Source organism: Heteronotia binoei, chromosome 15, assembly GCF_032191835.1.
Source record: "Heteronotia binoei isolate CCM8104 ecotype False Entrance Well chromosome 15, APGP_CSIRO_Hbin_v1, whole genome shotgun sequence".
NCBI lineage: Eukaryota > Metazoa > Chordata > Lepidosauria > Squamata > Gekkonidae > Heteronotia > Heteronotia binoei.
This window is the reverse complement of record NC_083237.1, coordinates 61,955,563-61,981,817: the sequence shown is the minus strand read 5'-3', so window position 1 is coordinate 61,981,817 and position 26,255 is coordinate 61,955,563. Positions and strand designations below refer to the sequence as shown.

At 49.7% G+C, this 26,255-nt stretch overlaps 1 protein-coding gene across 1 annotated transcript in view; it reads left to right on the top strand.

Moving 5' to 3' along the window:
• Positions 1-26,255, top strand: part of DNAJC7 (DnaJ heat shock protein family (Hsp40) member C7) — a 70,410-nt gene that overhangs the window by 40,183 nt on the left and 3,972 nt on the right. Inside the window, 13 exon segments of the mRNA XM_060255982.1 lie at positions 1,681-1,769; positions 4,870-4,994; positions 5,108-5,221; positions 7,466-7,540; positions 12,286-12,404; positions 14,995-15,050; positions 15,053-15,147; positions 16,579-16,743; positions 18,366-18,405; positions 18,408-18,456; positions 22,246-22,304; positions 22,307-22,330; positions 26,099-26,245. Coding sequence (XP_060111965.1) covers positions 1,681-1,769; positions 4,870-4,994; positions 5,108-5,221; positions 7,466-7,540; positions 12,286-12,404; positions 14,995-15,050; positions 15,053-15,147; positions 16,579-16,743; positions 18,366-18,405; positions 18,408-18,456; positions 22,246-22,304; positions 22,307-22,330; positions 26,099-26,245 — 1,157 coding nt within the window.

Below are 26,255 nucleotides of genomic sequence, written 5' to 3'. Positions count from 1 at the left end.
GCAAGTTTAAAAATAAAAGTACACCAAAGACTCTTGCGACGTCAAGAGGCACCTGTGTGTAACATCTTGCTGTTTACCAGAAGAAGAATTGCAGATTTATACCCCGCTCTTCTCTCTGAGACTCAGAGCGGCTTACAATCTCCTATCAGCAGGAATGCCAGTACTGGCCTGTCTTCCAAATTGAGAGAGGAGCCCAGGTGGGTTCTCCCTCGCCCCCCACCCCCAGCACCACCACCCTTGACAGATCCTTCCAGCTGTATCCTGGAAACAGACTGGATCCCAACGTTTTTGTTTTCAAGATCTGTTCCCCTTTGATGGGGCCATGTTGGTAATTTCCTTGAATCTAACAGGTACAGTACGATTCCCCAGCGGGTGCCAGGGGAGAAACAGCCAAGAGACAGCCCAAGTTTGGCCGGTCTGCAATGTTCGGTCTCTCCAGGTGAAAGTCATGAGATTTGCTGTGCTTTTGTTGTTATTCAGTCGCACAGTCGAGTCTGACTCTTTGCAACCCCATGGACAGTCACGCCAGGCCCTCCTGTCTTCCACCATCCTCCGAAGTCTGCTCAAATTTGTGTTTGTTACATCAGTAACGCTGTCCAGCCATCTCATCTTTTGCCGTCCCCTTCTTCTTTTGCCTTCTGTCTTTCCCAACATCAGGGTCTTCTCCAGCGAGCGCTCCCTTCTCATTGGGTGGCCAAAGTATTTGAGCTTCAGCTTCTGACCTTCTGACTAGCCTGGGTTGATTTTCCCTTTGGACTGACTGATTGGATCTTCTTGCAGTCCGAGGGACTCTCAAGAGTCTTCTCCAGCACCACTTAGTCCACTTACTCCAGCTGTGTCCAGCTTAGTCCACTTACTCCAGCTGTGCTTAGTCAGGAGTAAAAAGCTAAAAATCCATCCCTGATTCATCATTCCAGCTAAAACAAAGAACACCTTTTTCTTCACCACTATCTATTCATGTGTACATGTATGTGAATTTGATGGCTCAAAATACATATGCTTTAATGGGGTAAGAAGATTTTGGGGTTTTTTTATCTAGTGCCAACCTTCAAGTGACAGTCCGTGCCTTGGGAAGATGTCTGTGTTAGAAACGTAGACCAGTTTGAGTCTCTGATTCAGAGTCTGAATCTGAGTCTCTGATTCAGAGAGAAGGACAGGGTATAAATCTGCCCCCACCTCACAGGGTGTCTGTTGTGGGGGGAGAAGATATAGGAGATTGTGAGCCGCTCTGAGTCTCTGATTCAGTGCACAATGCACAGCAGCCAAGAAGGTCAGAGCACCTGCTCCGGCTGCAACGCCACTGAGGATGTTCTCCACAGCTGAGAAGGAACCTCTGGAAGAAAAACTTTCTCCAGTAGAACACGGCACTTGACCCTGACAGATTCTACAAACCCTAACGTAGACCAGTTTCTTTGGTTTTTGCGAGATGTGATCACAGATAGAAGGCTTGTCCAGTTCTAATGTTCTCAGTTGGAGAACTGTGAACAGCTGCCTGGCATCTTAACGTTCGTTCATTGAAAGAGAAGGCTATACCTTAAGAAAACTACAGATAGGCTCCTTGAATGGCAGGGTGTCCTTTGTCTTCCGTAGCTTTAACGATTATACGGTCACCGTCCCGTTGATTTCCTGGTCCAGGATGCTGCTGCATCTTACAGGTTGTAACATCTTGTTTTCTTTCAGGGAAGCAGAGTCCTTCAAGGAGCAAGGAAATGCCTTTTATGCCAAGAAAGACTACAACGAAGCGTACAACTATTATACAAAAGCCATAGGTGAGAGGCAGGGGAGAGGGGGAGGTGGTTTGACGTTGGTTTCTTCCTTGTTCGGCCTCCGTTTGGGGATTTTCATGGCTCTCCTTTATTTTTATATCCCGCCCTCCCCCGCCAAGGCGGGCTCAGGGCGGCTAACAGACATGGAGATCCCATGATTCATATAAAACAATATAAACAATTTTAAATATATCAATTGCATAATAAATTATTTAGAATAGATAAAAGGTATAAAATGGGTGCTAAAATACTGTAGTCATAATATCCACAAGATGGCTAGATGCCCACATGTCAGATTAATCGGGTTCTATCTCGAAAGCGAGCTGGAAAAGAAATGTTTTGCAAGCCCTGCGGAATTGGTTCAGGTCCCGCAGGGCTCGCACCATCTCTGGAAGGTGGTTCCACCAACGAGGGGCCATCACTGAGAAGGCCTGCTCCCTAGTAGCCTTCAACCTAGCATCTCTTGGCCCAGGGATTGTTAGTAAGTTAGTAAGAGAAGCCATGTTGGATCAGGCCAGTGGCCCATCCAGTCCAGCACTCTGTGTCACATAAGAACATAAGAGAAGCCATGTTGGATCAGGCCAATGGCCCATCCAGTCCAACATTCTGTGTCACATAAGAACATAAGAGAAGCCATGTTGGATCAGGCCAGTGGCCCATCCAGTCCAACATTCTGTGTCACATAAGAACATAAGAGAAGCCATGTTGGATCAGGCCAGTGGCCCATCCAGTCCAACATTCTGTGTCACATAAGAACATAAGAGAAGCCATGTTGGATCAGGCCAGTGGCCCATCCAATCCAACATTCTGTGTCACATAAGAACATAAGAGAAGCCATGTTGGATCAGGCCAATGGCCCATCCAGTCCAACATTCTGTGTCACATAAGAACATAAGAGAAGCCATGTTGGATCAGGCCAGTGGCCCATCCAGTCCAACATTCTGTGTCACATAAGAACATAAGAGAAGCCATGTTGGATCAGGCCAGTGGCCCATCCAGTCCAACATTCTGTGTCACATAAGAACATAAGAGAAGCCATGTTGGATCAGGCCAGTGGCCCATCCAATCCAACATTCTGTGTCACATAAGAACATAAGAGAAGCCATGTTGGATCAGGCCAATGGCCCATCCAGTCCAACACTCTGTGTCACACAGTGGCCAGAAAAAACCCCAAACAAACCCAAGTGCCATCAGTAGGTTCACAACTGGGGCTAGAAGCCCTTCCACTTTGCGCCCCCCCCCACCAAGCACCAAGAATACAGAGCATCACTGCCCCAGACAGTTCCAACAATACACTGTGGCTAAGAGCCACTGATGGACCTCTGCTCCAGAAGTTTATCCAGTCCCCTCTTGAAGCTGTCTATGCTTGCAGCCACCACCACCTCCTGCGGCAGTGAATTCCACATGTTAATCACCCTTTGGGTGAAGAAGTACTTCCTTTTATCTGTGCTAACAGGGCCATAGCCAGGATTTTAAAAGTCGGGGGGCTTTTTAAAAAGTCAGGGGACAGCCTTTTTCATTCAGCACAGGGCTTGCCACTTCTCAGAAACTTTCTGGGGTGGGGGCAAAAGCTGGAGGCTGTGAAAGTGGCCAAGTCAAGGCAGCCAACCCTAAAACATTGGAGTCAAGAAGACACTGCACCTTACATGTAAGTGGGGGGGGGGAGCTTTTGGTGTAGTGGTTAAGTGTGTGGACTCTTATCTGGAAGAATCAGGTTTGATTCCCTACTCTTCCACATGCAGCTGCTGGAATGGCCTAGAGAGTCAGCCATAGCTATCGCAGGAGTTGTCCCGAAAAGGGAAGCTGCTGTGAGAGCCCTCTCAGCCGCACGCACCTCACAGGGTGTCTGTTGTGGGGGGAGAAGATAGAGGAGATTGTGAGCCGCTCTGAGTCTCTGATTCAGAGAGAAGGACGGGGTATAAATCTGCCCCCACCTCATAGGGTGTCTGTTGTGGGGGGAGAAGATATAGGAGATTGTGAGCCACTCTGAGTCTCTGATTCAAAGAGAAGGACGGGGTATAAATCTGCCCCCACTTCACAGGGTGTCTGTTGTGGGGGGAGAAGATATAGGAGATTTTAAGCCGCTCTGAGTCTCTGATTCAGAGAGAAGGGCATGGTATAAATCTGTCTCCACCTCACAGGGGGGTCTGTTGTGGGGGGAGAAGATATAGGAGATCATGAGCCGCTCTGAGTCTCTGATTCAGAGAGAACGGCAGGGTATAAATCTGTGGTCTTCTTCAGTTGTCATCAATCGTAAGAACTGAATTGCTGATTCTCCTTCTTTGGGAGAACTTGTGAATACTCTCAAGAAATGCTAGCTGGCTCAGGAGCCAGTGTGGATCTTCTTGCCACCCTGATGAAAATGATGTCATTTGTGTGCGAGGAGGAGGGGACTGAGGTCCCCTGTTGTGTAGCTTTGATTAACCAGGGGAAAAGAAATTATTACTTTCTGGTGTTGCTTCGTTTTCTAAATTTGATATATACATGGCTTTGCTCTGCTCTGTGAAGTCCACAGAAAACGGCGTTGGCACTGAGATCTGAAAACTAACATTTACAAACATATAAATGTAACTTGCCTTGGGTTGGAGCATTGGTCTTTGACTGGCAGCGGTTCTGTTACATTCCTGGAAGAAAAAAGGCTCTTTGACTGGCCTCGCTATTCGAATTCTTTCAACTGGGGTTGAGCCAGGACCTTTTTCGTGCAGACTATACGCTCTACCCATGAGCCACAGCTTCTGCCATATTTTAAAAAAGACCCTCCTGTCTGCTTTCAGAAGCTTAAGTGGACTCATCCCCTTTTTGCAGTCGAAGGTAGTTTTCTGCATCCTCCCTTCCCCAGGATGCAGGCGTAGTGTTGGATCGCTGCTTTCCTGATTGGCCAAAGGGCCAGCCTCGCGACCAGTAGATCAAGCGATTGCTGAAGAGCAGCAATGCAAAAAACAAAACGAACCTCGGAGACGTCAAAAACCTTCTGGAAAAGTGTGCAAAATTTTGACCGTGTTGACTTTTAAAAAAAAAAACTGTAACCAGGCTTTGATGCCAGGTAACGGAGGGGCTTTCGTTCTCTTTAAAAACTAACTCCTGTCCTGTTGCATGTCTCCAGATACGTGTCCCAGCAATGCCAGTTACTATGGAAACCGAGCAGCCACTCTGATGATGCTTGGCAGGTTTCGGGAGGCCCTCGGGGACGCCCAGCAGTCTATCAGGATGGACGATAGCTTCGTGAGGGTATGTGATCTCCGCATGCGGCTCCACTGCTTCTAAACCCCCAAGTTCTAAGCTCTCAGCAAAGGGTTGTTTTTTTTCTTCCTCCCTGTCTCTCTTTCTCCTTGCCACTTCAGGGACATCTTCGGGAGGGCAAGTGCCACCTCTGTCTGGGGAACGCCATGGCCGCCAGCCGCTGCTTCCAACGAGCTCTAGAACTAGATCACAAAAACGCACAAGCGCAGCAAGAGGTAAGGTGGTAAAAGGCTCGGTTTGTCCAGAAAGCCAGAGGCAGCCCCCCCAGCTGACTGTGCCGCGGTAGCAGTGTAGTTAACTCCGGTTTGACCGTTATAGCACATTGAGATGCAGTAGTCTGTAAGTGCATGACTTTAGTCCAGTTGCAGCATTAAGAAAAGCGCTACGTGGGCCTGACGTGGGTAGCGCAGGCAAGCCCGATCTCATCAGATCTCGGAACCGAAGTGCGGCAGGATTTATCTTTAGTTGGGTCTCTTATGAAATTGGCAACAAGCAAGGTTGACTGTGGTTGATGCTTGGATGGGAGATGGTAAGGTTTTACCCAGATCTTTTTGTTTTTTTATTCCGACAGTATTGCATTTAAAAATCAAACCGAAAACCAATGGAAACATAAATAGATACGCTGCTATACCTAATCTAATACAATCCTTCGAAGTCTGACCTTCGTTGCGTGTTACATGAAACTAACTGATGTTTAATAATTGGTTGCATAATATGCATAAGCCAACAGGATTATCAAAAATAAAATTAATTTTCTATAATATTGATTCTGTGGAAGGATGTCATTTTCAGAAAAGAAAAGTAAGTGGGGGTGCCATAGAATCATAGAGTGGGACGGGACCTCCAGGGTCATCTAGTCCAACCCCCTGCACAATGCAGGAAACTCACAAACACCTCCCCCTAAATTCACAGGATCTTCATTGCTGTCAGATGGCCCTCTCGCCTCTGTTTAAAAACCTCCAAGGAAGGAGAGCCCACCACTTCCCGAGGAAGCATGTTCCATTGAGGAACCCCTCCAACAATCAGGAAGTTCTTCCTAAGGTTGAACCGGAAACTCTTCTGATTTAATTTCAACCCATTCTGGTCTGACTTTCTGGGGCCACAGAAAACAATTCCACACCCTCCTCTATATGACAGCCCTTCAAGTACTTGAAGATGGCGATCCTATCACCTCTCAGCTAAACATGCCCAGCTCCTTCAACCTTTCTTCATAGAAGAAACAGACACTACATGTCTTTCATATTGGTCATAAGATATATCGTATGAATTTTAAGCCATTTTGCACAATATGAATGTTTCCCACAGCCTTTGACACCAGGCTTCTAATGTGGGTGTGTGTTTATCTTCCCACTGTGAGCCTATGACTAGCCATGCCGTGACTATTAAAGTATGAATTAATTCTGATGTACTGGAACTTAACCTTTGGTCTTGCCAATTGCAAAGTAAAAAAATATCAGGTTCCAGCGCTAAGGTTGTATAGATAATTTTGCTTATTTGTCTATTTACCTGTTGCCAAAATGCCCAGATGCTATCGTAAGACTCCTTGAATACGTACAGAAGAAGGTTTATTAATAGATCAGATAGCAACCATTATCCACATGCGATTCTCAAGACTGTGTCTTGTCGGACTAAAGCGGATGTGGCAGTCCCCCCATAATTATGCCTCTTGAAATAACAACTGCCCTTTTCCCCACGCCCATCAAAGTCATTTGAATTAAGTATTATAAAGCCACTTCTCAGGCCTCAGTGGCGCTTCCATCAAAGTCACATTCTACAGGCTCTTCCCAGTTCAGTCGGTCCGTATCAGTGTTGCCCGGAGAGACCGGGTTAGAACTGTCTCCCTGCCCTCCCTTTCTACAGGCAAACTGGGGACCTCCCGCTACACACAAAGCACTGAATGTTTAAGAAATACAATAGGTGTTAGTAGTTGTGAATAGATTTGTAATATGGGGTTAGTAGATCACATGGATACAAAAACATCTGCAGCGTGATGAGTTGTTAATAAGCGGAGCTAATCATACCAGCAAACAAGCAAATAGTGCCATGCCCAGCAATATTTGTCAGGGACCTGTTCTTGACAGAAACTGTGGCTGAAATACCCTGGCGAGAGGACAGGGGCAGGCTCTATTCACGACCTCTCTGAATATCCTCCAGGCCCCCAGTAGGGGTCAGTCAGCAGAGATCGACATGACTTCCAGGTGCAGGAAGACACACACACACACCCTAAAATATACAAAAATACAAAAAAAAAAGAATAGCACTGTGTGTACTTGTCCTCTGCTCCTCCCCAGTAGCTAAATGAGCGCCCTCGGACCTGGTCTTTGTCTCTGGTATCTGCTCATTGATTTCAGGATGTGCCAAAAACACAGCAGCTGGAACGGGTGCGGAGAGCCGGGGCGTGGCTGCTGCGTACTACCTGACAAGATGGAAACTGATGGTGCTCTGGTCTTTTCTTGCAGCTTAACAACGCCAGGGCTGTCTTGGAGTACGAGAAGATTGCAGACGCAGACTTTGAGAAGCGAGATTTTCGGAAGGTGCGTAGAAAGCTGGTTGCATCAGCGGATAGTCCTTCCCACCCAGTATCGTCTACTGATCGGCCGTGGTTCCCCAAGGACTCACGCGGAAGTCCTTCGCAGCTCTAACATCCATTTGAACACGCTCATTTACATCTAACTACCAGTGCTTGACTCAGCCTTCCATCCTTCCGAGGTCGCTAAAATGAGTCCCCAGCTTGCTGGGGGGGAAAGGGTAGATGACTGGGGAAGGCAATGGCAAACCACCCCGGAAAAAGTCTGCCGTGAAAATGTCGTGATGCAACGTCACCCCTGATTCGGAAACGACTGGTGCTCGCACAGGGGACTGCCTTGACCTTTTTACCAGTTACTAAATAGAGAGTTGTCACGTGGGAGCAAATACAGGGCACCCTTTTCTTGACAGGCAGCATTCCTGTTCTGCAGAGTGGGGCAACAAGTTGCTCATGGGGGGAGGGAGACCAACTTCCCCAGGTTCACCTGTAGCTAAGCGGAATTTCGAACCCCTGACCCCCAGGTTACAGCCCAGTCTCATATTCACAGGGGCCATAGAGGAGGGGCCAGTTTGATGTAGTGGTTAAGTGCTCAAACTCTTATCTGGGAGAACCAGGTTTGATTCCCCACTCCTCCACTTGCAGCTGCTGGAACGGCCTCGGGTCAGCCAGAGCTCTCTTATCTGGGAGAACCGGGTTTGATTCCCCACTCCTCCACTTGCAGCTACTGGAACGGCTTTGGGTCAGCCATAGCTGTCGCAGGAGTTGTCCTTGAAAGGGCGGCTGCTGTGAGAGCCCTCTCAACCCCACCCACTTCACAGGGTGTCTGTTGTGAGGGGAGAAGATACAGGAGATTGTAAGCTGCTCTGAGTCTCTGATTCAGAGAGAAGGACAGGGTATAAATCTGCCCCCACCTCACAGGGTGTCTGTTGTGAGGGGAGAAGATATAGGAGATTGTAAGCCGCTCTAAGTCTCTGATTCAGAGAGAAGGACGGGGTATAAACCTGCCCCCACCTCACAGGGTGTCTGTTGTGAGGGGAGAAGATATAGGAGATTTTAAGCCGCTCTGAGTCTGTGATTCAGAGAGAAGGGCGGGGTATAAATCTGCCGCCACTTCACAGGGTGTCTGTTGTGAGGGGAGAAGATATAGGAGATTGTAAGCCGCTCCGAATCTCTGATTCAGAGAGAAGGCGAGATATAAATCTGCAGTCGTCGTCATCTTATTCTTCACTAGGAGTGAGTGTCTAAATAAAACGGGCTCCTTCCTGGGAGTGAACGTTCTAGGCCTTCCTCTGACTTGCTGGCTCCCTTGAGCGATGGCAAAGTCTGCCTCCTTGGGGGCTCTTGCTTGTCCCCGTGTGTCCTCGGTGCCCAGCCAGAGTGCCTTCAGCTCCACAGCACAGGGGGCTCAAGCCTCGCAAAACCCTGCTCACACTTGCCTCCCAAGTTGCAGAGAGCAGCTGGCTCGTCAGGCACAATCTGAAGTTTGTCTTCAGGAAGAACCCGGCCTTGTCTGAGGCGCGAAGCGGCTCTCCCCAGCCTTCTCCGTCCCTTGGAGGGAGGCATCAAGCGTGGCCTTTGTTTCCCACGAAGCACCTCCTTTCCCATGGCCCCTGCATCATCTGGAGCGTCTCAGCACTTCCCCCAGTGCCCGATGGTGATGTCACCTGCGGGAAAGTGGGTGTTGGGGGGAGAGTGGATGACCCAGCTGAGCCAGGAGCTGCACAAAGGCCCCCTTCTTGCGCAGCTGTCTCTGACTGCGAGCAGCAGACTTGGTGGTGAAGCCACTCACTGAAGCCTGGCGCTTGTTGTCTCTCACACATACATGCACTCACACAGACATCAGCCCTCTTAAAAGGTAATCCCCTGTGCAAGCACCAGGCGTTTGGTGTAGTGGTTAAGCACATGGACTCTTATCTGAGAGAACCAGGCTTGATTCCCCGCTCCTCCACTTGCACCTGCTGGAATGGCCTTGGGTCAGCCATAGCTCTGGCAGAGGTTGTCCTTGAAAGGGCAGCTGCTGTGAGAGCCCTCTCCAGCTCCACTCACCTCACAGAGTGTCTGCTGTGGGGGGGGGGGAGAAGATACAGGAGACTGTGAGCCACTCTGAGTCTCTGATTCAGAGAGATGAGCGGGGTATAAATCTGCAATTCTTCTTCTCTGGGGTGATGTTGCACCACGACGTTTTCACGGCAGTCTTTTTACGGGGTGGTTTGCCGTCGCCTTCCCCAGTCATCTACACTTCCCTCCCCGCACCAGCAAGCTGGGTCCTCATTGTACCGACCTCGGAAGGATGGCAGGCTGAGTCAACCTGGAGCCGGCTGCCTGAGCCCAGCTTCCACCGGGATCGAACTCAGGCAGTGCTGTAGCTTTACCACTCTGCGCCACGGTTAGCCCTCTTCGCCTGCTGGATTTCTTTTGCTTCCCCGTTGGTCGAAGCTGGGGGACACTCGGGGCAGGGTGTTTCCAGCCGTAGCCGAGACGCCCCTTCCTGTTACCTCAAAGCGCCCCGGAGCAACCGAGCAGACGCACAGTGCCACGCTAGAGAAGCAAATCTGTGAATTCTCTCAGCTCCATCTACCTCACCCAGGGTGCCAATTCTGGAGAGGGGAAGTCGATTTGTTGTCCCATATCCTTCTTTACTGCTCCCAATATGGTACTTTACTGCCCAGTATGACAAGTTGCTCAGATGCTCAAAGGGATGCGGTCTTCTGAGTGATTTGTCATCTGAAACAACTGAAAAGGTTGCTTTATTCTTGTTTCTGGTAATCGAGGATCCATCGTCCAGTGTGTGGCTGAAAATGACTGGTTTAGTTTGTTATTTCTGTATCTCCTTTTTTTGCCTCATTTATAATCTGATGTATGCCAATAAAGGCTTGTGTTTGTTGCTGTTGATAGAGAAAGGGAAAGTGATTGTAAAGCACTTTGGTTCTGCTCCTACCTTCCGGGGCCACAGAAAACAATTCCGCACCATCCTCTAGACGACAGCCCTTCGAGTCCTTGAAGATGGTGATCAGATCACCTCTCAGCTGCTTCCTCTCCAGGCTAAACATCCCCAGCTGCTTCGACCTTTCTTCACAGGACTTGGTCTCCAGACCCCTCACCATCTTCGTCGCCCTCCTCTGGACCCCTTCCAGCTTGTCCACCCTTTCCCTCCCCCCATGCATGGACCCTTTCCCTCAATGTGGTTTATTTCACCCCAGCTCTAATACTGGGAGAAAATCACATGGGATGGGGGGGGGGGGTGGGACAAGACTGCAGAGAAGGCACAGTTGACACACCCCTTGACTCCCCCCCCTCCCCCAGTTCTTCATGTGATTGGGGCAGATATGATGCCACCATATCCCATTTGATGGACATGCCCCATCCGGCAGAACTGGACATGGCTTATACATGCTGGACATGAGACGGTTGTTGGTCATCCAGAGGGACTGGTTGGCCACTGTGGGAGACAGGATGCTGGACTAGATGGACTCCTGGTCTGATCCAGCAGGGTTCTTCTGATGTTCTTATGAAGGCCTCAGCCTCTAGGCCCTGTTGTTGGTCCTCCAGAGGAACTGGTTGGCCTCTGTGTGAGACAGGAGACTGAACTAGATGGACCACTGGCCTGATCCAGCAGGGCTCTTCTTATGTTCTTATGAAGGCCTCAGCCTCTCTGCCCTGTTGTTGGCCCTCCAGAGGAACTGGTTGGCCTCTGTGTGAGACAGCATGCTGGACTAGATGGACCACTGGTCTGATCCAGCAGGGCTCTTCTGCCCTGTTATTGCCCTCCAGAGGAACTGGTTGTCCACTATGTGAGACAGGAGGCTGGACTAGATGGACCACTGGTCTGATCCAGCAGGGCTCTTCTTATGTTCTTATGAAGGCCTCAGCCTCTCTGCCCTGTTGTTGGCCCTCCAGAGGAACTGGTTGGCCTCTGTGTGAGACAGGATGCTGGACTAGATGGACCACTGGTCTGATCCAGCAGGGCTCTTCTGGTGTTCTCCTCAGGGGAAGGCCTCGACCTCTCTGCCCTGTTATTGCCCTCCAGAGGAACTGGTTGTCCACTATGTGAGACAGGAGGCTGGACTAGATGGACCACTGGTCTGATCCAGCAGGGCTCTTCTGATGTTCTTATGAAGGCCTCAGCCTCTCTGCCCTTTTGTTGGCCCTCTAAAGGAAATGGTTGGCCACTGTGTGAGACAGGATGCTGGACTAGATGGATGCTTGATCAGATCCATCAGGGCACTTCTGATGTTCTTATGAGGGGAAGGCCTTGGCCTCTCTGCCCTGTTGTTGGCCCTCCAGAGGGACTGGTTGGCCACTGTGTGAGACAGGATGCTGGACTAGATGGACCCTTACTAGTCTGATCCAGCAGGGCTCTTCTGATGTTCTTATGAAGGCCTCAGCCTCTATGTCCTGTTGTTGGCCCTCCAGAGGGACTGGTTGGCCACTGTGTGAGACACGATGCTGGACTTGATGGACTCCTGGTCTGATCCAGCAGGGCTCTTCTGATGTTCTTATGAAGGCCTCAGCCTCTCTGCCCTGTTGTTGGCCCTCCAGAGGGACTGGTTGGCCACTGTGTGAGACACGATGCTGGACTAGATGGACTCCTGGTCTGATCCAGCAGGGCTCTTCTGTTGTTCTTAGAAGTATTTTTTTTAAATAAAAGGACTGCCCTTTGCTCTCCCAGCAGGCCTGAAGGTGACTCCCACCTGCTTCATCTGGACTTCCCCCCATTCTCATTGGCTGTTGCTGTTTCTTTTCCCCCACCAGGTGGTCTTTTGCATGGACCGTGCGTTAGAGTTTGCCCCCGCCTGCCACCGGTTCAAAATCCTCAAAGCAGAATGCTTAGCATTACTAGGTCGCTATCCTGAAGCACAGTCGGTCGCAAGGTAGGCAGAGCGGCTGCTCGAAAGCAGCTACGTACTTGGGGGGGGGGAATCTCTTTCTGCATAGTAGATGTCCTCAGCTAGTGCTGGACCGATGAGCAAGATTTGTGTCTTCATTCATGTTTGGTTGATGTTTCCGTGTCAGCAACACTTTTGTCGTTCGCATAATACCAATTCTGCCCTCGGGGAACATGCAAAACCTTGGCTTTCTCCCGGTTGAAGGTTTTGTCATTCTTTCTGACTTACAGTGACAATGCCCTGGCATTGCCTTTTGCAGGGCATTTTTATAGCAGGAACTCCTTTGCATATTAGGCCACACCTCCCGGCTGTAGCCAGTCCTCCTGGAGCTTCCAGTAGGCCCTATCACCTGTCAGCTCTTGGAGGATTAGCCGCATCAGGGAGGTGTGGCCTAACATGCAAAGGAGTTCCTGCTACAAAAAAAAAAGCCCTGGGCTGTCAGCAAACAATTGGCCTATGGAAATTGCGGGCTCTGAAAATGATTGGTTGAACCGCCATGCTGTCAGAGAATGATAGAGTAAAGGTCAAGGTAGTCCCCTGTGCAAGCACCAGTCGTTCCGACTCTGGGGTGACATCGCATCACAATGTTTCCACGGCAGACTTTTTGCGGGGTGGTTTGCCATCGCCTTCCCCAGTCTTCTACACTTTCCCCCCAGCGAGCTGGGGACTCGTTCTACCAACCTTGGAAGGATGGAAGGCAGAGTCAACCTGGAGCCGGCTACCTGAGCCCAGCTTCTGCCGGGATCGAACTCAAGTCGTGAGCAGAGGATTGGGACTGCAGGTGCTGCAGCTTTAGCATTCTGCACCACGGGGCTGCTGTAAGAGTAGGCAGAACCATTTCTAGCCAGTCGAGCTGCTTCATTGCTGCAAAAGAGTAACGTGAGTGTAAGGTTTGGCCAAGGGGCAGAAGTAGAACGTGTCTGAGAAAGCAGGAGCCGGGGGGGCCCGGGAAACTCTCAAGAGGGACTAGAGGGTGGAATTTTGGGGGGAAATGATGATGGGAAAGAGAGTAGCCCAGAAGAATGAGGGAAACAGAAGGTCCTCGATAGGAGACTGAGAGGGGAAGGAAATGGTGGGGGGGGATGGTAAGCGGGGGGTGGGGGGCGGTTTCTGGCCACAGGCTATCGAGCTGAGACCCCGCAATATGAATTTGTAGTAAACACTGTTCCGTTTGGCTGCAAAGTTCTCAGGCCATGTGGCAATGACACGGGAAACCGCAGCGTCGAGGTTGAGGAAAAGAGCAAAAAAAACACCGTGTAGCGATATTCTTCGAGAACTGTAATCCAATAGCGTAACAGCACTGGACAACAAATTCACAGACCATTTCTTTCTCTCAGTCCAAAGTCCAGTAATGTCACGCCGAGGAATCTTCTTTCAAATCCACAGTTTGATAGTTTCAAGGCTACACAGTCGCCCAATTGGACTGTAGACAATCCCTCCAGTTTCCTGGTGCCAATGAAGAATATCGTTACAGGGTGTTTTTTTGTTGCTTGCCTCAAGTTCTCAGGCATGCCTGGGTGGGCCCCCCATCTCTGGTAGGGATGTGACCAGGGCCTTTTTGGTAGCTGGAACTCTTTTGCATATTAGGCCACACACCCCTGATGTAGCTAATCCTCCAAGAGCTTACAGTAGGCTCTGAACTAAGAGCCTTGTAAGCTCTTGGAGGATTGGCTATATAAGAGGGGGGTGGCCTAATATGCAAAGGAGCTGCTGCTAGAATTCCACCCCTGATGTAGCCAATCCTCCAGGAGCTTACAGAAGGCCCTGGACTAAGAGCCCTGGAAGCTCTTGAGGATTGGCTACATAAGAGGGGTGTGGCCTAATATGCAAAGGAGCTGCTGCTAGAATTCCACCCCTGATGTAGCCAGTCCTCCTGGAGGTAACAGTAGGCCCTGAACTTAGAGCCTTGTAAGCTCTTGGAGGATTGGCTATATAAGAGGGGGGTGGCCTAATATGCAAAGGAGCTGCTGCTAGAATTCCACCCCTGATGTAGCCAATCCTCCAGGAGCTTACAGAAGGCCCTGGACTAAGAGCCCTGGAAGCTCTTGAGGATTGGCTACATAAGAGGGGTGTGGCCTAATATGCAAAGGAGCTGCTGCTAGAATTCCACCCCTGATGTAGCCAGTCCTCCTGGAGGTAACAGTAGGCCCTGAACTTAGAGCCTTGTAAGCTCTTGGAGGATTGGCTATATAAGAGGGGAGTGGCCTAATATGCAAAGGAGCTGCTGCTAGAATTCCACCCCTGATGTAGCCAGTCCTCCTGGAGGTAACAGTAGACCCTGAACTAAGAGCCTTGTAAGCTCTTGGAGGATTGGCTATATAAGAGGGGAGTGGCCTAATATGCAAAGGAGCTGCTGCTAGAATTCCACCCCTGATGTAGCCAATCCTCCTGGAGCTGACAGTAGGCCCTGTACTAAGAGCCTTGTAAGCTCTTGGAGGATTGGCTACATAAGAGGGGTTCGGCCTAATATGCAAAGTAGTTCCTGCTACAAAAAAAAAGCCCTGGATGCGAGTGACCCTTCTTGGCTCACCCCAGTTCTTTGATCTCTCTCTTGTCCCCTCCTTCTGCGTTTCAGTGACATCTTGCGAATAGACGCCACAAACGCCGATGCCCTCTACGTCCGAGGGCTCTGCTTTACTACGAGGACTGCATCGAGAAGGCTGTGCAGTTCTTTGTCCAAGCGCTGAGGATGGCCCCAGACCACGACAAAGCCTGCGTCGCCTGCCGTGTAAGTACCAATTGGAGCTGAGCAAGAAACGAGGCCTCTCATGGGATCTGTACTGTAGGTACCGTATTTACACAGCCAAGGAGCACTCGCTGGTGATGGTGGTGGGAATTCAGGACCAAGGGCCCACATTGTTCAAGGAGAGCCACTAAGTATAGACATTCTACTTTCTCTCTGGCGAGGAGATTAATGAGATATTGGATTTATATCCCTCCCTATACTCTGAATCTCAGAGCGGTCACAATCTCTTTTTCCTTCTGCCCGCCCCACAACAGACACCCTGTGAGGTAGGTGGGGCTGAGAGAGCACTCAGAGAAGCTGCCCTTTCAAGGACAACTCTGTGAGAGCTATGGCTGACCCAAGGCCATCCCAGCAGGTGCAAGTGGAGGAGTGGGGAATCAAACCCGGTTCTCCCAGATAAGAGAGCCACGGCTGACCCAAGGCCATCCCAGCAGCTGCAAGTGGAGGAGTGGGGAATCAAACCCGGTTCTCCCAGATAAGAGAGCTCTGGCTGACCCAAGGCCATCCCAGCAGGTGCAAGTGGAGGAGTGGGGAATCAAACCCGGTTCTCCCAGATAAGAGAGCTATGGCTGACCCAAGGCCATCCCAGCAGGTGCAAGTGGAGGAGGGGGGAATCAAACCCGGTTCTCCCAGATAAGAGAGCTATGGCTGACCCAAGGCCATCCCAGCAGATGCAAGTGGAGGAGTGGGGAATCAAACCCGGTTCTCCCAGATAAGAGAGCTCTGGCTCACCCAAGGCCATTCCAGCAGCTGCAAGTGGAGGAGTGGGGAATCAAACCCGGTTCTCCCAGATAAGAGAGCTCTGGCTGACCCAAGGCCATCCCAGCAGGTGCAAGTGGAGGAGTGGGGAATCAAACCTGGTTCTCCCAGATAAGAGAGCTCTGGCTGACCCAAGGCCATTCCAGCAGCTGCAAGTGGAGGAGTGGGGAATCAAACCCGGTTCTCCCAGATAAGAGAGCTCTGACTGACCCAAGGCCATTCCAGCAGGTGCAAGTGGAAGAGTGGGGAATCAAACCCGGTTCTCCCAGATAAGAGAGCTCTGGCTGACTCAAGGCCATTCCAGCAGCTGCAAGTGGAGGAGTGGGGAATCCAACCCGGTTCTCCCAGATAAGAGAGCTCTGGCTGACTCAAGGCCATTCCAGCAGCTGCAAGTGGAGGAGTGGGAGAATCAAACCCGGTTCTCCCAGATAAGAGTCCACGCACTTCACCACTGCACCAAACTGGCTCTCCGTTCCCTGTGACATCATAAGAAAAGGGTTGGGAAGGTCCTACTTAAGGCCATTTGTTCTTCATGCTTTAAAAACCCAATTTAACTTTCTGTGCCCAGGCAGCTGAAATCCCACATCGCAGAAAAGTTGGGCAAAGGGAGGGCGTCACTGCTGCAGTGGTCTCACCTACTGCCTTCTCTTCCAGAACGCCAAAGCGCTGAAAGCGAAGAAGGACGACGGCAACAAGGCCTTCAAGGAAGGGAATTACCAGCTAGCTTTTGACCTGTACACAGAGGCCCTGGCAATAGACCCAAACAACAGGAAAACCAACGCCAAACTCTACTGCAATCGGGGGACGGTGAACTCCAAAGTAAGGGCAGCTCAAAGTGGGGCGTGTTTACTTAAAGCCGGGTTTCAGTCCCACCTTTCTCCGCGAGGCGGCTCATGGAGACCTTTCTTAAAGAAAGTAGAAAACATTTATTGTATGTGGCCATCGGCCGGCACAATATTTGGCCTTACAGTGGCTTTCCTCCTTCCTCGAAGGACGGGGACAAAGGGTGGCCATTGGGGGGGAGCGGTCCCGGAGGCACCCACTAGTATGTGGGGTGCCACAAGGGGCAGTTCTCTCCCCGATGTTGTTTAACATTTATATGCGCCCCCTTGCCCAGATTGCCCGGAGGTTTGGGCTTGGGTGCCACCAATACGCTGATGACACCCAGCTCTATCTACTAATGGATGGCCGGCCTGGCTCTGTCCCTGAAAGCCTGGACTTAGCACTGCAAGCCGTGGCAGGTTGGCTCAGACTGAGCGGGCTGAAGTTAAATCCAACGAAGACAGAGGTCCTTTGCTTGGGTCGCGGTGCCCTGGGAAGGGAAATCCCTTTGCCGGTCCTTGACGGTGTGCAGCTTAAAGCGGCACATAAGGTCAAGAGCCTGGGGGTTCTTCTGGAGCCTTCATTATCAATGGAGGCACAGATAGCGGCCGCTGCCAAGTCCGTGTTTTTTCATCTTCGACGGGCAAAGCAGTTGGCCCCCTTCCTGGAGCGCCGTGACCTAGCAATGGTGATCCATGCTACGGTCACCTCGAGACTGGACTACTGCAACGCCCTCTACATGGGGCTGCCCTTGTGTCGAACTCGGCGGCTGCAGCTGGTGCAGAACGCGGCGGCTAGGCTGTTGCTGGGGCTCCCAAAGTGGGAGCACATACAGCCGGGGCTGCACGGGCTGCACTGGCTGCCAGTGGTATACCGAGTTCGCTACAAGTGCTGGTTATCACCTTTAAAGCCCTATATGGCCGAGGACCTACCTACCTGAGGGACCGTCTCTCCCCATATGAGCCCCAGAGGGCACTGAGGTCATCTGGGAAAAACCAGTTGAATATCCTGGCCAAGGGAGGCCAGACTGAAGGCCACCCGGGATCGGGCCTTCTCGGTCGTCGCTCCATTATTGTGGAACCAACTCCCCGAGGAGATGAGGGCCCTAAGATGTTTAGATCAATTTCGTAGGGCCTGTAAGACCCACCTTTTCAAGGTGGCCTTCAACTAGCGATAGAATCAGCAATAAAGCTAGGTATGCTGCTGGAAAATGTTCTTATTATCTGATGTTACGAAATCTAATGTTTACAACGCCATATTGTTATGTTAATTTTAATAATTTATAACTGTTTTAACCATGTTTTTATAATGTAAACTGATGTAATGTGTATTTTATGCTGTGAGCCGCCCTGAGCCTGCTTCGGCGGGGAGGCGGGATAGAAATAAAAAATTATTATTATTATTATTATTATTATTATTATTGTTCTGGTTCCCCATGTTCAATCCAGCTTGGAACTCTGGAGAAAGGCAGGCTGTAAATAACGTACGGTAAATAAATAAATGCAGGCAATCGGATTGAAGATCTGTTGCCTTCCGCCCTCAGAGGCCAAAAATGGGAACTAAACAGCAAAGCACCCACCGGAGCGCTTCTCTTCCTAACCTCATGGCTTGCCTTACAGCTTAGGAAGCTAGACGAAGCGATAGAAGACTGCACAAACGCATCAGACTGGACGACACGTACATCAAAGCCTACCTGCGGAGAGCACAGTGGTGAGCGGGGGGACGTAGCGAAGGGATAGGCCAGCATGCAGAATTCCAGGTTCCATCCCCAGCTGTCTCCAGTTAACCGTTGTCAAGTAGCAGTGTTGGGAAAAGACCCTTGCTGAAGTCACTGGGGAGAGGTGGTCGGGGGGGGGGGGCGCTAGAAGGGCCAGTAGTGCAAGGCATCTTTGCGTGTTCATACGGAGGGGGGGTTGGGAGGCTGTGCATTTTGGGCATCAGGTGCTTGGAGACCTGGGCTCTCCTTCCTTGGAGGTTTTGAAACAGAGGCTAGATGGCCATCTGACAGCAATGAAGATCCTGTGAATTTAGCGGGAGGTGTTTGTGAGTCTCCTGCATTGTGCAGGGGTTGGACTAGATGGCCCTGGAGGTCCCTTCCAACTCTAGGATTCTGTGACCTGCCGGATCTTGCATAACTGATGGAGTTGGGATCCCTCGCGTCGAGCGGCGTCAAAGGTTTGCTGCCATCGTTTTCCTCACCGCTCAGCCTTCCCGGGCACGTGTGTCCTCGTTTCTAAGCTCCAGCTGTTTTTATTTTGTTTTGTTATATTGTTATCTCAGGCCTTGACAGATTTTTCCTAAGAACTAGTCCAAAAGACAGGGTCATTTTCAGGATTTGTGTTTTAATGCCATCTAATCATTGCTACGGCCTCGTTACAGTTTCATAAGAACGAAGTTTGAGTCCGGTAGTACCCGAGACCAACAAAGTTTAATTCTTGGCATAAGCTTTAGCGCACACAAAAGCTAATACCCAGAAATAAACTCTCTTGGTCTTCAAGGTGCCACTAACCTCAAATTTTGTTCTGCTGCATCTAATCGACATGGCTACCCACCTGAATCTATTCAGTTTCATGTAATTTTATCAGACTTACAATTCAAGTGTTAAATTCAGGTGGAGTAGCCATGTTGGTCTGAAGCAGCAGAACAAAAGTTGAGTCCAGTGGCACCTTGAAGAAGAAGATGAAGATATTGCATTTATATCCCGCCCTCCACTCCGAAGAGTCTCAGAGCGGCTCACAATCTCCTTTCCCTTCCTCCCCCACAACAGTCACCCTGTGAGGTAGATGAAGATATTGCATTTATATCCCGCCCTCCACTCCGAAGAGTCTCAGAGCGGCTCACAATCTCCTTTACCTTCCTCCCCCACAACAGACACCCTGTGAGGTAGATGAAGATATTGGATTTATATCCTGCCCTCCACTCCGAAGAGTCTCAGAGCGGCTCACAATCTCCTTTACCTTCCTCCCCCACAACAGTCACCCTGTGAGGTAGATGAAGATATTGGATTTATATCCCGCCCTCCACTCCGAAGAGTCTCAGAGCGGCTCACAATCTCCTTTACCTTCCTCCCCACAACAGTCACCCTGTGAGGTAGATGAAGATATTGGATTTATATCCGCCCTCCACTCCGAAGAGTCTCAGAGCAGCTCACAATCTGCTTTACCATCCTCCCCCACAACAGACACCCTGTGAGGTAGATGAAGATATTGGATTTATATCCCACCTTCCACTCCGAAGAGTCTCAGAGCGGCTCACGATCTCCTTTCCCTTCCTCCCCACAACAGACACTCTGTGAGGTAGATGAAGATATTGGATTTATATCCCGCCCTCCACTCCGAAGAGTCTCAGAGCGGCTCACAATCTCCTTTACCTTCCTCCCCCACAACAGACACCTGTGAGGTAGATGAAGATACTGGATTTATATCCCACCCTCCACTCCGAAGAGACTCAGAGCGGCTCACAATCTCCTTTCCCTGCTCCCCCACAACAGACACCCTGTGAGGTAGATGAAGATATTGGATTTATATCCCGCCCTCCACTCCGAAGAGTCTCAGAGCGGCTCACAATCTCCTTTCCCTTCCTCCCCCACAACAGACACCCTGTGAGGTAGATGAAGATATTGGATTTATATCCCGCCCTCCACTCCGAAGAGTCTCAGAGCGGCTCACAATCTCCTTTACCTTCCTCCCCCACAACAGACACCCTGTGAGGTAGATGAAGATACTGGATTTATATCCCACCCTCCACTCCGAAGAGACTCAGAGCGGCTCACAATCTCCTTTCCCTTCCTCCCCCACAACAGACACCCTGTGAGGTAGATGAAGATATTGGATTTATATCCCGCCCTCCACTCCGAAGAGTCTCAGAGCGGCTCACAATCTCCTTTACCTTCTCCCCCACAACAGACACCCTGTGAGGTAGATGAAGATACTGGATTTATATCCCACCCTCCACTCCGAAGAGACTCAGAGCGGCTCACAATCTCCTTTCCCTTCCTCCCCCACAACAGACACCCTGTGAGGTAGATGAAGATATTGGATTTATATCCCGCCCTCCACTCCGAAGAGTCTCAGAGCGGCTCACAATCTTCCTTTACCTTCCTCCCCCACAACAGACACCCTGTGAGGTAGATGAAGATATTGGATTTATATCCCGCCCTCCACTCGGAAGAGTCACAGAGCGGCTCACAATCTCCTTTCCCTTCCTCCCCCACAACAGACACCCTGTGAGGTAGATGAAGATATTGGATTTATATCCCGCCCTCCACTCCGAAGAGTCTCAGAGCGGCTCACAATCTCCTTTCCCTTCCTCCCCCACAACAGACACCCTGTGAGGTAGATGAAGATATTGGATTTATATCCCGCCCTCCACTCCGAAGAGTCTCAGAGCGTCTCACAATCTCCTTTACCTCCCCCCCCCCCACAACAGACACCCTGTGAGGTAGATGAAGATATTGGATTTATATCCCGCCCTCCACTCCAAAGAGTCTCAGAGCGGCTCACAATCTCCTTTACCTCCCCCCCCCCCAACAGACACCCTGTGAGGTAGATGAAGATATTGGATTTATATCCCGCCCTCCACTCTGAAGAGTCTCAGAGTGGCTCACAATCTCCTTTCCCTTCCCCCCCCCCCCCCACAACAGACACCTGTGAGGTAGATGAAGATATTGGATTTATATCCCGCCCTCCACTCAGAAGAGTCTCAGAGCGGCTCACAATCTCTTTTACCTTCCTCCCCCACAACAGACACCCTGTGAGGTGGGTGGGGCTGAAAGGGCTCTCCCAGAAGCTGCCCTTTCAAAAGAAAGAGTCTCAGAGCTGCCTACAATCTCCTTTCCCTTCCTCCGCCACAACAGACACCCTGTGAGGTGGGTGGGACTAAGAGAGCTCTCCCAGAAGCTGCCCTTTCAAGGACAACTCTGCCATGCTAGCAGGTGCAAGTGGAGGAGTGGGGAATCAAACCCGGTTCTCCCAGATAAGAGTCCGCACACTTAACCACTACACCAAACTGGCTCTCCAGACTAGCAAAGTTTAATCTGCGTATCAGCTTTTGTGTGCACGCCCACAAGCTTATACCCAGAATAAAACTTAGTTGTTCTTAAAGGTTCCACTAGACTCCGGCTTCAATTTGATGGAAGTGTTTGTAGCGTATAATTAGAGGTCTAGCCCTGGTTATAAACCACAGCGAAAAGCTAGCAACTAACCCCAACCTAGCTTCTCCCCAATTCCTGATAATTCCCTTATTGCTTTTTTAAAAGCTCTGTTTAATTGAATCTCGAAGCTGGCGTAGGAAACAAATCGTTTTGAGAATCACCAGCCACCGAAAGTAGCAACATCTGTCTCTTAAATTAGAGAGGGGGTCAGAGGGTCAAGAATTGGGAACGCAGCAGCAGGACTCTTACGGTGGATGTTGATCGTTTTGCCTTCTGTCCCTGAGTCCACTTCCATCCCCTCCCCAGGGCAGTCGGTTGAAGTGCCATAACTCTGCTTCCCTTCTTAGTTACATGGACACAGAGCAATTTGAAGAGGCCGTAAGGGATTACGTAAGGGATTATGAGAAGGTTACCAGACGGAGAAGACAAAAGGTAACATGGAGCGCCTGTCTTGACAGGCATTGTTCAAAATGTGGTTTTGTACATATGCCACCGTGTTTCTCTTCTTGCATTTAGGGCTGCTTTTTATCCTCCATCCCATAACCTGGGGTGGAGTATAAAATATATATAACATAAGAATATATTATTTATATATAATTTACTGTCAAGTCACACCTGATTTATGGCGATCCCATAGAATTTTCAAGGCAACAGACGTTCAGAGGTGAACATAAGAGAAGCCATGTTAGATCAGGCCAATGACCCATCCAGTCCAACACTCTGTGTCACAGAAGAACATAAGAGAAGCCCTGTTGGATCAGGCCAATGGCCCATCCAGTCCAACACTCTGTGTCACAGAAGAACATAAGAGAAGCCCTGTTGGATCAGGCCAATGGCCCATCCAGTCCAACACTCTGTGTCACAGAAGAACATAAGAGAAGCCATGTTAGATCAGGCCAATGACCCATCCAGTCCAACACTCTGTGTCACATAAGAACATAAGAGAAGCCCTGTTGGATCAGGCCAATGGCCCATCCAGTCCAACACTCTGCGTCACATAAGAACATAAGAGAAGCCCTGTTGGATCAGGCCAATGGCCCATCCAGTCCAACACTCTGTGTCACACAGTGGCCAAAAAAATGTTTTCACACACACACACACACACACACTGTGGCTAATAGCCACTGCTGGACCTCTGCTCCATATTTTTATCCAAACCCCTCTTGAAGCCGGCTATGCTTGTAGCCGCCACCACCTCCTGTGGCAGTGAATTCCACATGTTAATCACCCTTTGGGTGAAGAAGTACTTCCTTTTATCCGTTTTAATCCGACTGCTCAGCAATTTCATCAGATGCCCACGAGTTCTTGAATTGTGAGAAAAGGAGAAAAGTACTTCTTTCTCTACTTTCTCCATCCCATGCATTATCTTGTAATCCTCTCTCATGTCACCTCGCAGCTGACGTTTCTCCAAGCTAAAGAGCCCCAAGCGTTTCAGTCTTTCTTCGTAGGGAAAGTGTTCCAAACCTTTAATCATTCTAGTTGCCCTTTTCTGGACTTTCTCCAATGCTATAATATCCTTTTTGAGGTGGTTTGCCATTGCTTGCCTCTGCGTCCCAGCCTTGGTATTCCTTGATGGTCTCCCATCCAAATACCAACCAGCGCCAACCTTACTTAGCTTCACGAAATCTGACAAGAATGGGCTAGCCTGGGCTATCCGGGTCAGATCCGTAGTGCAGTCTAAATATTCCTAATCTGAGTTTAAGAGCGTGTTTCCGGCCCTCCTGAACCGATTGAGGAATCTTGTAAGCTGGCAGACTTCTTCGTTTAAATTAGTCTTGGTGCCCTGATAGGCTGAGGATGTTTGAGATTTCCTTGAGCCCTCTCCTACACTTCCTCTTATGCTCACGGGCCTGTGTGGATTCTGAATTCCTGAACTGCTCGCAATTTGAGCTCCTAGATCTCAGTAGGCAGCCGTGTTGGTCTGAAGCGATAGAACAAAGCGGTAGGCGAGGCACCTTTAAGACCGACTAGGTTTTATTCAGAACGTCAGCTTTCGTACGCTCTTAAGCAGACTTCATCGGACAAGCGGGAATGGCGATTAAGGAATTCTTAATGTAAGTGGGCAGTGTGGAATCATGGGAATGTTTTTGGCAGATGAAAAGAATCACAAATTAGGGATCTGTGTTTGTTGAAAAAAACACTGGCGTGGAGCAGGGTGGCCATCGGTAGCTCTCCAGATGTTTTTTTTTGCCTACAACTCCCCATCAGCCCCAGCCATTGGCCATGCTGGCTGGGGCTGATGCAAGTTGTAGGCAAAGAACATCTGGAGAGCTACCGTCGGCCACCCCTGGCGTAAAAAGCAGACTGCTGTCGGTAGGGGTGCCATTCGCTTGTTCATCTTCCTACATTATATATGCAATTAAATGCCAACAATGCCCGAAAGTTCTCTACATAGGGACAAACAGGACAAGCCCTCCGCCAAAGGATAAATGGGCACAAATCTGACATCAGGAATTACAGAACCGAGAAACCTGTCGGAGAACACTTTAACCTTCCTGAGCATTCGATGGGTGACCTCATGGTAGCTGTTTTACTGCAAAGGAGCTTCAAGAACAGACTGGAGAGAGAAACTGCTGAATTACAAATTATCATGACACTTGGAACAAACACCTCCCCAGGACTGAACAGGGATATTGGGTTTTTTATCTCATTACATATGCTAAGCCAACTCTCACTGAGTATAGCTGTGCATCCACAGTGTTCCAGTGTATTTCTCTTTTAGAACAGTGTACCAAATCAGACTTTTCCCTGCAGCCACTGTGGCCGGATCTGCCTGTCCCGCGTTGGTCTTGTCGGCCACCAGCGAGCCTGCAGCAGACGTGGACTACTGCAGCCTTCTTAAATCTTCGTTCGCGAAGCCAAGCCGAGAGAGAGATCAGAATAATGTTGGGTTTTTTTGTGTTGACATGCTCAAATGAGGGATGTGGGCTGTTTGTCTCATTACATATCCTAACCCACCTCCCACTATACTTTAATGCACCCTGTTTTTCTAAGGGCTAACTTATATTATTTCTCTTTTAGAACAGTGTATCAGAATATTTGGGGGGGGGGGGCGTTTCTTTGTTTTGGTTTTTTTGTATTGACATATTCAAATGGGGGATATTGGCTGTTTCAAGCGGGCGGAGGTTACCAGCATCGAGGCACTGCTGTTAAAGACGCAGCTGCGCTGGGCAGGGCATATTTCTAGGATAGAAAACCACCGCCTTCCCAAGATTGCCCTGTATGGCGAACTCTCCACCGGCCATTGAAATAGAGGGGCACCAAAGAAGAGGTACAAGGACTCCTTGAAGAAATCCCTTGGCACCTGTCGCATCAACCATCACCAGTGGTCTGACCTAGCCTCAGATCGCAAAGCATGGAGGCACACCATCCACCAGGCTGTCTCTTCCTTTGAGAACGCACGCAGAGCTGGTCTTGAGGACAAAAGGAGATCGAGGAAGAATCGCACTGCTACAGCACCAACCCCAAATCAGACTTTTCCCTGCAGCCACTGTGGCCGGACCTGCCTGTCCCGCATTGGTCTTGTCAGCCACCAGCGAGCCTGCAGCAGACGTGGACTACTGCACCCTTCTTAAATCTTCGTTCGCGAAGCCAAGCCGAGAGAGAGAGATACCAATCCATCGTATGGCAAACTATATGGATGTTACAATCTCTTGAGAGATTATATGGATGTTATAATCTCTTGTTATAATCTCATGTCCTCTGTTTAAACTAACAAGGCCAGAATGTTACCTAGATTTATGGCACCCCTACTGACAGCAGCCGGTGTTTTTTCAACGAGCACAGATCCCTATTTGCGATACTTTCAATCTGCTAAAAACATTCCCATGATTCCACACTGCCCACTTATATTAAGAATTGCTGCTTGCCTTTCCCATTTTGTTTGGTGAAGTCTGCTTAAGAGCATACGAAAGCTGACGTTCTGAATAAAACTTAGTTGGTCTTAAAGGTGCCTTGTCTACTGCTTTGTTCAATTTGAGCGCCTTCTACCATTTCAGCTGTACGTTTGGGACTTGTAAGCGAAACTATGTCGTCAGTATTATCCATAAGACACGTTGCTGGCTCCGATTATTGGTTCTGATGATGTACGGTTGCATTTTAATATCAACAAAAATTAAAGGCAGCGTAGATTAAGTTCTCTTAACTCTGTTGCAATTAAAACTACTTTTTGGTGTCCTTTCGCCCCGTGCTACGCTCCAGAACACAAGCAACTTCTCAAAAATGCTCAACTGGAACTAAAGAAAAGCAAAAGGAAAGACTATTACAAGATTCTGGGGGTGGATAAGAATGCCTCTGAAGATGAGATCAAAAAGGCGTATCGGAAGCGGGCTCTGATGCATCACCCAGGTACAGGAGC